Source organism: Triticum aestivum, chromosome 7D (assembly GCF_018294505.1).
Source record: "Triticum aestivum cultivar Chinese Spring chromosome 7D, IWGSC CS RefSeq v2.1, whole genome shotgun sequence".
Classification (NCBI taxonomy): domain Eukaryota; kingdom Viridiplantae; phylum Streptophyta; class Magnoliopsida; order Poales; family Poaceae; genus Triticum; species Triticum aestivum.
In genome coordinates, this window is record NC_057814.1 from 11,168,516 (window position 1) to 11,182,522 (window position 14,007).

General features: G+C 45.8%; 1 protein-coding gene and 1 pseudogene across 1 annotated transcript; both read right to left on the reverse strand.

Moving 5' to 3' along the window:
- Window positions 1–1,167: 1,167 nt before the first annotated feature.
- Window positions 1,168–4,236, reverse strand: LOC123170612 (4-hydroxyphenylacetaldehyde oxime monooxygenase-like; annotated as a pseudogene).
- A 1,352-nt stretch (window positions 4,237–5,588) lies between these two features.
- On the reverse strand, window positions 5,589–7,754 carry LOC123170477 (4-hydroxyphenylacetaldehyde oxime monooxygenase). Its single transcript, XM_044588342.1, has 2 exons — window positions 6,760–7,754; window positions 5,589–6,587 (listed from the first exon to the last, which is right to left on the reverse strand). The coding sequence occupies exons 1-2, from the start codon at window positions 7,684–7,686 to the stop codon at window positions 5,961–5,963; spliced, it is 1,554 nt and encodes a 517-aa protein (XP_044444277.1). The 5' UTR covers window positions 7,687–7,754; the 3' UTR covers window positions 5,589–5,960.
- Window positions 7,755–14,007: the final 6,253 nt, after the last annotated feature.

Genomic DNA, 14,007 nt, shown 5'->3' on the forward strand with positions numbered 1-14,007 from the left:
TCGTCACACATATATTGCAGCAGGCGGTCTTGCCAATCGAACATCCTCCCACGTGCATAATCCGACCAAATCAGATTCACCACTGTTTTGTTGCATCCATAGAGCCTGTTATAGTTACTGCCAACAGGAGCCAATGCCTTGGCTAAATTGATCCAAAGATAACAACAACATCCAAGGTTAAACTGACAATATTACCATCTAGAGATTATTACCCATTGAGCAAGACCATCCACGGAGAACCTTTTGCTATGCACTGATCAAGTCAAAAGGCTTCGACTCAGCGACCCACCAAATAAACCTAAAACCCAAGCAATGAATTATATCATTTTATCACCTACGAGCGGAGGGAAGTGCAAACCACCACCAGCTGTAAATGTGTTTTTTATCGATATGGTGAGTGAATCAATGGCAAGATCTTGTTCAACTGAATCTTCATCACGAAAATTCCAAGGAAATGTGGTCAGTCTGTTCTTTGCGTCTTCACGTCCTGACTGTTCTTGCCTGCTATTGGAGTAGTACTTTCTGGCTTGTTCATGGGAACACTGTAATGGCTTAACCTATGATAAACTAATGTAATTTTACCTCCCTAAAATGTATCAACATTCTGAAGGATCAAGTTTTTAACTATCTGAATATATTGACCAATCGATCAAAATTCAAAACACAGGCCGGAGATACTCTCACTATAACATAACTAACCTGCTACAAACTTTTCAAGGGCCATAAAAATGTGAAGAATTTTATGACCACTCACTGTATGATCATTCATATAATACTGACTAATGGTCCCACGGTAGGATGTCTTGATAGTACGCATAATGTGACACACGTACGGATGTTTAGCATCGTGGGTCAGGTGCATGAGAAACCCAAAAGCCTAGTTGCGTTGCACCTTAGAAAAAGTGAAAAACAAGATTGGCTTAGATGATTCAATCCTGGATGTCCCATGGCCGGCCTTGAGTTTTGACTGGCTAGAACTGACCAGGCCAGGGCATATATAGATGACATCTACAACCTGCATAACAGAATATGTAACTTTGAAAGTGAACAAAGCCAAATGTAAGGTGCTCAACAACTTGGGTCAAGTACCCTAAGAATCTTCTGTTTATTGCGACCCCAAAGATGATGACCACCGTCAGTCCATATTTATCGGCATATCTAGATTGATCAGCTCTTGTATCTGGTCGGCACCAGCAAGAGCGGCACCTTCTTATGGTCGGTGAGTCCTCCAGCCTCTTCCATGTTCATATCCTCGCTCAACCCCTTCGGGAGCTCCCAGTCAAAGCAGTAGAGCAAGTTTGCCAGCGTGAACTCCGTGGTAGCCACCCCCACGTCGATCCCTGGGCACATTCTACGCCCGGCACCGAAGGGGGGTATTCGAATTGTGCCCGGTTGAAGTTCACATCCTTGCCCTCGAATCTCTCCGGGATGAACTCCTCAGGGTTGTCCCAGTTGGCAGGGTCCCTCCCAATGGCCCATACGTTCACCAAGATCCTTGTCCTTTCCGGCACGTCGTAGCCAGAGGCGGTGATGTGCCGTGCAGTCTCCCTCGGCACAAGGAGGGGCAGCACCTGGTGCAGTCGTAGCGTCTCCATGACCACCATCTTGAGGTACTTGAGCTTCCCCACATCGTCTCGCTGTACCTTCTCTTTGTTGCTGCCCACCATGGTCCTGACCTCGCCTTGCACCTTGTTCAGCACATGTGGGTTCCGGACCAGCTCAGCCATTGCCCAAATAATGGTCACCGCACCCGTGTCGACGGCACCAATAAATGTGTTCTGTTCTACAAGAAGTTTTTTAGTGAATGTTCTACAAGATTTTTAAGCAGTATATATATCTAGTAATTTTAGTTTACGACCAGCCTTATTTCATACCGTTAGTAGCACCTTGACGACGTCTCTATCAAACCTGAAAGAGCCTTGGTGGTGCTCCTCCTTCATGAGGCCGATGAGTACGTCAATGAGGCCAGAGGCACAACCATCCTCTGGGCCGCATGGGCATGAAGCACCGGCTATCTATATTCGCGGATGACGTTATGGTCTTTTTGAATCCAGCACCGACAAAGCTTGCAGCTTGCTCTGAGATCCTTCGAATGTTTGGTATGGCCTCTGGCCTTCGGGTCAATCTTCAGAAAACAACCGCTCTTCCCATCAGATGCTCGGTAGAAGACACTTTGAGGATCCAGGGCATGCTTGGATGCCCTCTGGGAGCCTTCCCTTGCCGATACCTTGGACTGCCACTCTGCCCGCGAAAGCCATCTGCTTCCCAGCTGCAGGGCATTGTGGAGCACCTGGCGAGCTACCTCCCCACTTGGAAAGCGGCTATGTTACCGAAGAGTGGTCGCTTAGTTCTTGTCCTCTCGGTGGTGTGCTCTATGCCTATCCATAGCATGCTCGCGTTGGATCTCCCGCTCAAGACTATGGCAGCCATGAACAAAATCATCAGAGGATTCTTGTGGTGTGGTAAGGCCGAAGCAAGAGGTGGGCACTGTGCAGTGGCTTGGGAGAGCGTGTGCACCCCCAAATGGACGGGCGGGCTCGGGATCCCAAACCTTTGATGGCTTAACATTGCCATGCAGGCGCGCTGGCCATGGCTCCAAAGAACAGACGCCACAAGGCCGTGGTCAGAGTTCACTATTGACGTCCCTAGGGAATCGAGGGCCGTCTTCGCAGCGGCAACTAGGGCCTCAGTCGGGCACGGATGAAACACTTTGTTCTGGGAGGACCGCTGGTTGTCAGGCATGAGAATACAAGAGCTGGCCCCATAGCTATTTGCAGCGATCCCGCGACGCATCAGAGCCTCGCGGACGGTGCAACAGGCCTTGGAGGATAACCTCTGGGCGCGTGAGGTTGGGCCGAACTTGGATGCGCACTCATTAGGCGAATACTTGCAACTCTGGGAAAGACTTCAGCAAGTCGTGTTACTGGATGAGGTTGATGATTATGTGGCTTGGTCCTGGGAGAAGGATGGCCAATTCTCCGTTAGATCGGCGTATGCGGCTAAATTTGCAGGCCGAGAAGTCAACCCAATGGCGGCCTTCACCTGGAAGTCCGGCGCGCCGCTGTAATGCCGATTCTTCCTTTGGCTCATCTTCAAGAATAGATGATGGACGTCCGACCTACTAGCACACAGAGGATTGCCTCACCAACCAGCATGCCCTTTCTGCGCACAAGTGGACGAGACCATTGAGCACCTGCTGCTGAGCTGCGTGTTTGCGCGAACACTGTGGATGACGATTTGCACGGCTGTCGGAAATAATTTTCACCCGCGTACGAAAATATACGAATAAAAATAATGACCCTCTTGGATCAGCACGTAGGCGTCGATGTGATGATCAACCCTCCGTCGCTAGTAAATTTCCATGATGGGAAAATCACAGATAATACACAAGATATAGCCGCCCGTAACTCAGACGTTTTTCTGTATATCTCATACTCGAAATAAAACTCAAAACTGATCTCCCTACATCGGCCGTGGCCGAGCCCTTTTTATAGGCGATGCAAACTTGTGAAACGGACTCTTCTATAACCAACTAACTAAGGATTTAACTAATTAATTATCCGGCCACATTGATTACCTTCCAACTAAGGCTGGTCACAATGGGCAGGAACTTAGAAGTAACATCACACACTCCAATACAAGTTTGCTTGGTGCTTGTGGTAACTAGCTAAGTTACTGGAACATCACACACTCCAAGAAACAATGAGTCTATATCGTAATAAATACATCGCTGCATGACACTACATACATGTTCCTACCCACTATGGAGATAGTAACATAGTCTAGGAAACTGTGTAGGTTACTAGCTTATGTTCCTGCCCATTGTGACCAGCCTAACCTTGACTCAAAACATGTACGTAACTAATAGTACAACTCGACCCTCACGGCTGCCACGTACAAGGAAAACTACAAGTCTATGGAATTCACGTGACCTGCCTCTACAGATAAATATATTTGATTAAATAAAACATGAAAACTTATCCTTAGCAGATCCCATCGAATATATTGGCTTGCATGGAGTTTAAAAAGGAAGCTGCCGATCCTGATCTTCTTTGGAGGTCTACGAAATGTAGGAATTACATCTTCTGGCCTTGGTACCTCATTAGCATCCGATCTGAATCTTTTGTTGTATATTCTTCTGGGTACATGCACGGTATGACGAGAATCAACATGTACTAATTCCTTCTCAAATATAGGAGCAATTTTTTGGTCCACAAAACTGACGCACACGACCATCGTTTCGTCGACATAATTTGGTCGCATGCTTTACATTATTTTTGGCAATTTTTTCATGACTTCACTCATTAAATAACTCAGGTTCAGTAGGATTATCGATCAATGGTGTCATGCCCGCATCACGTGAGGCGGTCCATTAGGCGGCCAAGGGCGTTGGGAAAGTAGTCCTCGGCAGAGAAGCTGGACCTCACGTTGGGCGTTGGGAAAGTGCTCCGTGCCATAGATGTTGCCGTCCATGTACCCAAAGACGTGATCCTCCAAGCGCACAGAATTCCGCCCGACGCTGGCCAGTGCTAGTCCGCTTACCGGGAAAAAATTCCGTGGAGACCGGTTGTAAAGCTCGCTCCATCCGTGCGTACCCGGAGCCATCAGCTACCACGTGTCCAGCCAGAAAATCGGACGGCGCACTCTAGGCGCATCTTCCGTCGGCTCCACAGTGGTCGCTCGGCTCCCGATCGATCGTAATGTTCCCGGCTCGTTTCCCCTCGGCTCACTGTTCGTCGGCTCAGGCGGCTCAAGAAGCCCACGATCACAACGGATCTGGCGAGGAGAGTGGTGGCCGCGGCACTTTCCTCGATCCCCCCATCCGCGGCTGCGACGTGGCCTCCGCCGTCGACACGGCCTACTCACAGTCACCGTCGCCTGCAAGATGTCGTCGAGGAAGACTACAGATCGCGCAGATCTGGAGCACGTGTTCGAGTTGTTCGATTGAAACTGACGACAGCATCACACGAGGGAGCTGGAAGACTCCCGCCGGCAAGCTGGGCAACCCTATGCTGAGCGACGAGCTAGCTATCTGCAATGATCGCATGCATCGAGGCCACCGGCGACTGGCGTGTGGACGTATGTGACGAGTAATTTTACAGTTCGTATTGTATCATCGAATTTGATGGTTATGATGCGTGTCTTATGTAAAACTGATGCCTGATTGATCTGATAATGCTTGCTTGATGCGTGCATCTTTTTCTGTACGTATGATCTATGTGTATGCATTGACTTGTCCAACACCGGGAAGGAGGCAAAGGGAGGCGCGGGTGTGTCGGCTCGACCTGGAGATGGCGGCGGCGGAGATGGTTCGTCCGCCATGGCAACATGATCTCAGGAGCAGACGGTTCGTCCGCCATGGCCGCCGAAGAACAAGTCAGTAGGTTTTGGAGCCGAGCGTGGGGATACAAATGAGCCGAGGGAGACAGTCAGGAGTGGGCGAACGATCGACGTGCTATGCATCCCAAGGACACGTGGCAGCAGATCACCTCAGGTATGCACGGGAGCCAGTTTACAACCGGTCTGCACGGAATTTTTTTCCAATTCTAGTGGTTCAAACATCAATCATGTGGACATACAAATTCCAGTGGTTCAACATGCATCAACCGTGTCAAACATATACTTTTGCAACATACAAGTATTTCCACAGGAAGCATGCAGTAGATGAATACCGAAACTATCATAAAACTCACTAGCACCAGCATGTATCATGCCAATAGTTTAAATGTGTCTGAATATCTCTATGTGAATAACCATTACTGAAGCTAGAAGAAAAGATCTCTCTAGTTTTCAATCCCAGCTAGATAGTTTCATGCACCTCCAAAGCATAAACTTCAACTCCTAATACCCATGAATTTTCACTCATTGCCTCATAATCGATCTTAACTGGCACAACTTTGAGGCCTTCCTGCAAGCTTTACCATCAACTTTGAGGTCTCCCTTCACACATATATGCTTGATCAGCTAGCGTTACCACACTTGTATCTTGTCGGCACCAGCAAGAGCGGCATCTTCTTATGGATGGTGAGTCCTCCTGCCTCTTCCATGCTCATGTCCTCACTTCTCAGCCCCTCCGGGAGCTCCCAGTCGAAGCAGTAGAGCAAGTTTGCCAGGGTGAACTCTGTGGTGGCTAACCCCATGTCTATCCCGGGGCACATCCTACGTCCAGCACCGAAGGGTAGGAATTCAAACTGTGCCCGGTTGAAGTTCACATCCTCCTCGCCCTCGAATCTTTCCGGGATGAACTCCTCGGGGTTTTCCCAGTTGGTTGGGTCCCTCCCAATGGCCCATGCGTTCACCAAGATCCTCGTCTTTGCGGGAACATCGTAACCAGAGACGGTGATGTGCCGCATGGTCTCCCTCGGCACAAGAAGGGGCAACGCCGGGTGCAGGCGCAATGTCTCCATGACCACCATCTTGAGATACTCCAGCTTGGCCACATCGTCTTGCTGCACCCTCTCTTTGTTGCCCGCCATAGTTCTGATCTCGTTTTGCACCTTGTTCAGCACATGTGGGTTCCGAACCAGCTCCGCCATTGCCCAAATAATGGTCACCGCGCCTGTGTCCACGGCACCGATAAATGTGTTCTACAAGATTACATATTTTAGATAGAGTCCCCCGCAAAAAAATATTTTAGATGAAGTCGTTAAGATTTTTAGGTAGTACATATTGTATTACGATCGAATTGAGCATATAAAGTTGTGGCTCACTCCTTGCAAGTAAATTTTTATTAGTTTATATCGTACTAATGTTTCATACCGTTAGTAGCGCCTTGACGACGTCTCTGCTGACCCTGAAAGGGCCTTGGTGCTTCTCCTTCATGAGGCCGATGAGGACGTCGATGAGGCCGACACAGCCGTCATTGTCGGGCTTGGCCTGGCCAAGCATCATCTCAAAGAAGGCATCGAACTCCTTGAACACCCTCTCGCGGAGGGAGGCTACGCCGGTGAGGCGGTCAACGAGGCGGCCAAGGGCGTTGGGGAAGTAGTCCTCGGCGGAGAAGCTAGACCTCACCATCATGGCCTCGTCAATCACGTGGTGGAAGTGCTCCTTGTGCGCAAAGTGCTCTGTGCCGTACATGTTACCGAACGCCACCGTGCCGACGAAGCCGTCCATGTACCCGAAGACGTGATCCTCCAGACATACTGGTCCCTGTCCATTAACGCTAGCTACTGCTAGTCCGCTCACCAGTTTACCCACCTCAGCCTCCCTGGCATACCAGGTGGCCTGGATGCGGCGCTTGCTGAGGAACTCGACGACCAGGAGCTTGCGCCGCTCTCGCCATTGTTCACTGTAGGGGCTGAAGGCCACGTCATTGTGCTGGTATGACAACCGCCTGGGCCCTGGCGTGTCCGGGCGACTGCAGCAGTCGGCGTCGTGCGTCTTGAGCACGTCCCGCGCCGCGTCAGCCGACGACACCACCAACGTGGGCACCGTCCCCAGCCGCAGCATCATCACGGGCCCGTGCTGCCGCGCCATCTCCCGGAGGCTCTGGTGTGGGAGAGCACCCATCCGGTGCAGGTTGCCGAGGATGGGCAGCCCCGGCGGGTGCGGAGGGAGGTGGTACCTAGTGCTGCTGCCCCTTCGCCATCCTGCTCCTACAAGTATGAAAATGGAGAGGAGAGGTAGCATAGCAAGGAGGAGGAGGAGCTGCCATTGTTGAGGCAAGTACTCTTGTAGCAGCATCTCCTTTTCCTTTTTTTGGGCTGTGACGATGCTTTCCTTTCTTTTCCTGTGTATCTCACACAAAAAAGTAGTTTGCTTTTTTGGCGCACTAGCTATTACACTATATATATATAGGCTCAGCCCGGCAAATTTGACAAATTTGACCTATAGACGAAATCAAATCACAGAATGAACTGTCTGTTAAACTATTTCACGCGGCTGACCCGTGGCGCCTAGCTCTCAGGCGCTACACTAGTGCAACGCCTAGGAGCTAGGCGCTATACTGTATAGTGCGGCGCTTAGCTCTCAGGCGCTGCACACTGACTTAGTAATTTTCGGATTACACGGGTACGACGCTGGCCGTGTAGCGCCTATCTGTGAGGCGTTGCACAGTGTAGTGTGGCGCCTTCGTGTCGGGCGTCACACAAAAAGGTCAGCCGCGTGAAATAGTTTCACGGACAATTCATTCTGTGATTTGATTTCGTCCATAGGTCAAATTTGTCAAATTTACCGCTCAGCCCCCCTACACTTTGGGAAACATGTGCATATTCTAAAAATATATATGGTGCAAATTGCTACCAGGCTGATGCAAACAGTGCGACTATGTCGACGCTTGTATTAATCACTTCTGGTACCTATCAATTCTCAATGAGTGGGAAATGCCTATCTATCACGATGCGTCTTAACTTAAACAGTATTGTTGTTTAGATGTCCGCGTCAAAATTATCAAAAAAATCGGCACGCTCCCATAACACGGCCGGTTGACTGTGCAGAGGGTGGAAGAAGCTAAGGATCCACTCCCTCCGTCCTAATAATGGCTTAAAAAACGATTTTATATTGTGGGACCTTATGACTTAAAAAACTATGTTATATTATGGGACAGGTCGGAGGGAGTATGTATCTGTATATCACCACACACACCACTCCACACGCTGTTGGTCCGTCCCGAGCCACTCATGCATATATCCTATCCTATCCTATCCTATCCAATCCTATCCTATCCTATCCTATCGGTGAGATCTCAATTTGAAGATCCTACATTGTAATGTCCGTGCACAAAGTGAACATGAAGTTACAAATAAAAAATAGGTCTATATTCGATCCCAAATTAACTACACATCAATGTATTTTGTTGTGCTGGTGTGTGTGCTACATATATCCTCCTGGCTTTGCTATTTATTTGTTTATTTGTTTACTAGTCAAGTGCCCGTGCGTTGCAACGGGGGATACAAATTCTAGTGGTTCAAACATCAATCATGTGGACATACAAATTCTAGTGGTTCAAACATCAGTCATGTCGACATATAAATCCCAGTGGTTCAACATGCATCAACCGTGTCAAACATTTACTTTTGCAACATAGAAGTATTTCCACAGGAAGTATGCAGCAGATGAAAAATCCAAACCTTCATAAAACTCACTAGCACCAACATCATGCCAATAATTTAAATGTGTCTGAATATGTCTATATGAATAATAACAATTATTGAAGGTAGAAGAAAAGATCTCTCCAATTTTCAATCCCATATATATAGTTTCATGCACCTCCAAAGCATAAAAGTTAACTCCTAATACCCATGAAATTTCACTCATATGCGTGATGACAGCCAACTGCTTAGACTTCACTACGAACCTTCAAGATCAAGTTTGATCACCACAACCAAACAAGGGGGTCATGCCATAATGTATGGGTAGCCACGACCATCATATCTCCCTTGAATCAGTAAGTCAAGCTTCGTAGTCTCCAATGAAAGGGAGAAAAACCAGCAACGGTGTAGGCAAATAGGGGACATCCGTGTTCATGATAAATAAGCCTATCCATCCCTAACTTGCACAACTTTGAGGTTTCCCTGCAAGCTCCCAATTTCAGAACTCAAGGAGATAGTCTTGTACGGTGTCCAGCAATGAATCCCATCACCATCCATGCTATATGGATCTAAAACATGAAGGAGGAAACCAGCAGATGCGTAAACAATGCAGAGTCCACCATCTTTAGTCTCCCCAGCCTTGATATTGGGCATGTGCGCCTTCACTTCCGACGACAAATCCACGGTGGTGATATCCATGGCCGTGATGTTGATCCTTCCCATGGGTACTTCACCATGGTAAGGCCAGTAAACGGAACCATCCACTAGCGCGCCGGAGTTGAACTCTAGGCTGTTGTGTCCATCAATTTCCACCCATGGGTGGACAACCCAATCCCACATCTCCGAAGAGAAGAGGGCGGCACGAACCCTAGACACATCCACGCAGACGCAGACCACGCAATACCATGAGGGCTTCTTGTCGGAGGACAAGAGGTGAAACACATGTAAGTCGTGGTTATTAGCCCTCATATCAGCGAGAGGCAATGGGAGGGAGTCGACTGCCCAAGTCATTGGGTCGACAACAGCGAGCGCACCACTGAGCACACTATTATTCCAGACCATGCTACTATTCCATAGGAGGATGTACCCATCGCGACAGTCGGTGATGCTCCACACCGGGGACACATCGTCCTTGCTAGGGAGAGAAGAGAGGAAGAAGTTGCCACAGCGGAAGGAGACGGTGACGTCGGGATCGGAACGGCACATGGGGGCAAAGGTGGGGGCGTAGATGCCATCGGCCTTGATGAAGATCCATCTATCATCTACTCCCTCCGTTCCTAAATATAAGATCTTTTAAAGATTTCAATACATAATACATATAGAGCAAAATGAGTGAATCTACACTCTAGAATGTGTCTATATACATCTATATGTAGTTTGTATTGAAATCTTTAGAAGATCTTATATTTAGAAACGAAGGGATTATGTTATTGTTCTCTCCTATCTACTCCCTCTGTTCCCTAATATAAGACCTTTTCGCTACTTCAAAATATTGACCACATACATACTAAAATGAGTGAACATACGTGCTAAAATACATATAGATGCATACGAAACAAGAAAAAGTTAAAGGACTTATATTAAGGAACCGAGGGAGTATCGATGAAAAGATACGCAATCTTTGCGTATCCATGAAAAAACGATCTTGATGATGGGTGCTGGGTGGAGGGAGCGGAAGAGGCGGCGGAAGGAGGGGGAAGAGCGGATGGCGCCGAGCCAGGAGAGGCAGGTGTGCGCGGCGCGAACGAGGGTCGACAGGCACAGCAGGCGGATGAAGATCTCAAGGAGTTGGTCTTGGCTGAGGCATGATGTGGTGGTGGTGGTGGGGCCATCCGCAACACAAGTGGTTATGGTTGTGGTGGTGGCGGCAGTAGTGGCTCCGTTGGCGGCAATAGTGGTGGTGGTGGTGGACGGGATGGATGGACGTCTCCTTGATGTCGCGGCCGCCACCGGCAGTAGTTCACTGCCCATTGCTCGAGAAGTCGAGAGTCGATGGAGACGCTGGCTGGATCCCTCGTCGGCCAGTAGTTAGAATGTTTCATGCTTTCAACCCGTGTAGATTTTTTTGAGGGATTTTAGCCCATGTAGCTAACCAGTCCACATGTTGGTTTAGTTCAAGGGCGTAGAGTAGTTGGGGCGACCCATTTTCGCGTACTGTTAAACGGAAAGGGGAATGGGAAAATGGGAGAAACGATGATCGATCTCCGGTCTCTTGGGAGAGGGCTGGCTACGCTACGCACTGCGCCTGTGTCTTGCACGCAATAAGTTGTTGGCGCGATGTGTACTTGAGGCAATCGTCGCCGGTTTTTCCATGGTTTTCACATTTTTTTCCCTGTTTTTCCTTTTTGTTCTCTGACAGGGTTTTCTTCATTTTTTTTCTTTGTTTTTGTTTGATTTTCTCTTTTCTTCTCCATTTTTTTTGATTTTCATTTGTTTCTTCAGTTTTATTCATTTTTTTCCTTTGGTTTATTTTGTTTCTTTTTTTGTTTTCATATTTTATGGTTTTTCAATTCTTATGTACATGCTCAACATTTTTAAAATACTTCTTCAACATTTTTCAAATACATGTTCAACATTTTTGTATACATGATCAACATTTTTTAAATACTTATTCAACATTTTTCAAATCACTGTTCAACATTTTTATATACATGATCAACATTTTTCAATAAGTGTTCACTATTTTTATATACATATCAATATTTTTTCAAAGACTCGTTCACCATTTTCAAATATTTGTCCAACATTTTTTAAATACCTTTTCAACATATATATATACATGACCAACATTTTTTTGAAATACTTGTTCAATATTTTTCAAACAGTTGTTCAACATTTTTCAAATACTTATTCAATATGTTTCAAACGTTTTTTGAGGAGTGATTTTTTGTAATGTAAATACTTATAATATTTTAAAGTATAAATAAAAGTACAAAAAAACAGAAAACGGGGAAAAAAGGAAAAAGAGGCTGTGGCCTCCCATGATTGTGGCTGGACCAGCTCGCTTGCCCCTTCAGCGACTCCGAAGCCAGACTCGCCGAAGGCGAGATATAGGCATGCCCGGTTTAGTTTGCATAGGGCGAGCACTTGATCGGCCGGCCCAATTAGCCTCGTACAATTTATAAAGGTTCTTGTCTGGTTTCTTGATTTTACTTTTATTTTATTTTATTTTATTTCACTTCCTAAACTGTTCGATTTAAAAAAACATAAGCGTTTTAAAATATTCCCAAAAGTTTAAATGTTCACGCTTTTTTAGAAACACATGTTTAGAAGATTTTTTATAAAACAAATTCCTTAATATTTAAAAAAATGTCCAAATTGTTTATTGTAATGTTAATTTTTTTAAAGATGTTCAGATATTTTAGATATATTCACGTTTCCTCAAAAATCTTAACATTTAAAAATAAAATTATTTTTTCTGAAAAATATTCAAAATTTTCAAATATATTCATTTTAAATAAATAAAAATTCAGGTTTGTTGAAAACCTATTGCAAACTTGATTAAAAACCAGTACAGCAAGGAAAAACTAGAAAACCAATCAAACATGAAGAAAAATTGGCATACACTTGCTACAACACCTGAATGCCAAATGGGCCACACCAGGCCCACGGGCGTCTCCCCACTCCCCCCCCCCTTCCCGAGCAGCCCCTGAGGAGCGACATCTCACATAGAGGTGGGATGTCAATATCCCCAATTTCCTCGACAAACTTTGAGTGAACTTTTTTGATTTTGCAGGTCCCAGACTGCAACAAATTTCATCTCCAATGCATCCTTGTGAAGGAAAGGGGGAGGCTGGATTGGAGGGAGACGGGATGTGGGATTGTGATTCAGTACAATCTTCTGTCCTGCAATTTCGCCACTAACACATAGGCAACTCAAAAGATTTGGCATGCGAGCTTTGGCAAGGTATATGGTTGCTCATACCAAGTTGATAAGAATTATGTTGCTACATTTTCTAATAAAATCTAGAGAAAAGTATACTTTTCCTCTCTCAACTCTTGATGAAGTCTAGCTTTGGTCCCTCAACTCTGAAACCGGACAAATTGCACCCCAACTACCAAAACTGGACAAGATTCGTCCCTGGTCTCGGTTTTGACCAGTTTTGGTGCTGACTCACCCTGGTTTTGACCAGTGCTGACTCAAATCCGCGTAATTTTTTCATGTCCATGAACTTTTTGAAACTCACATACTCTCTTTAAATCCACATAGTTTTTTAAGGTCATGTAATTGTTTAAAAAATAAACATACTTTTTAAAAATCCGTGAACTAATTTTAAATTTGTGGACTTTTTTCAAATCCATGATTTAAAAAAAATTACGTACTATTTTCAAATCCCCGTATTTTTTCCAAGTTCATGTAATTTTATCAAATCCAAGTATTTTTTTCGTATCCATGAAGCGTTTTTGAAATTCGCATACTTGTTTTGAATCTGCATACTTTCTAAAGTTCGTTTATTTTTTTCAAATCCGTGTACCTTTTCCAATCCTTGAACTATATTTGATATTGACGTACTTTTTTCAAGTTGACATAAAATTTTCAAATCCACGTTTTTTTTTTCTGATTTGCGTAAAAGAAATCCAAATCTGCGTACCTTTTCAAGTTCACATAAAATGTTCAAATTCATGAACTATTTCCCAAAAAGAATGTACGTGAAGATGGAAAAGTACGTCAACTTTTAGAAATTACAAGAATTTGGAAAAACTACATGAACTTTAAAAAAGTATGCGGATTTGGAAAAAGTTCGCGACAAAAGTACACGGATTTTGAAAATGTTCACATAGTTGAAAAAGTACTCGAATTTGAAAACATTAAGCGGGCTAGGAAAAAGCATACGAATTTGAGTCGGCACAGTCAAAATCGGAGTGGGACAGCACCAAAACCGGTCCAAACCGTGACCAGGGATGAATCTTGTCCGGTTTCGGTAGTTTAGGGTGCAAGTTGTCCGGTTTTGGAGTTGAGGGACCAAATCTAGAC

What these genes read in the sequence shown, in the direction of transcription:
- LOC123170477 (XM_044588342.1), bottom strand. Translation starts at nt 7,686, where the DNA reads ATGCTGCTACAAGAGTACTTGCCTCAACAATGGCAGCTCCTCCTCCTC. An exon ending in TCGTCAAGGCGCTACTAACG is followed by an intron (nt 6,588 to 6,759) that starts GTATGAAACATT and finishes GTAATCTTGTAG; the next exon opens with AACACATTTATCGGTGCCGT.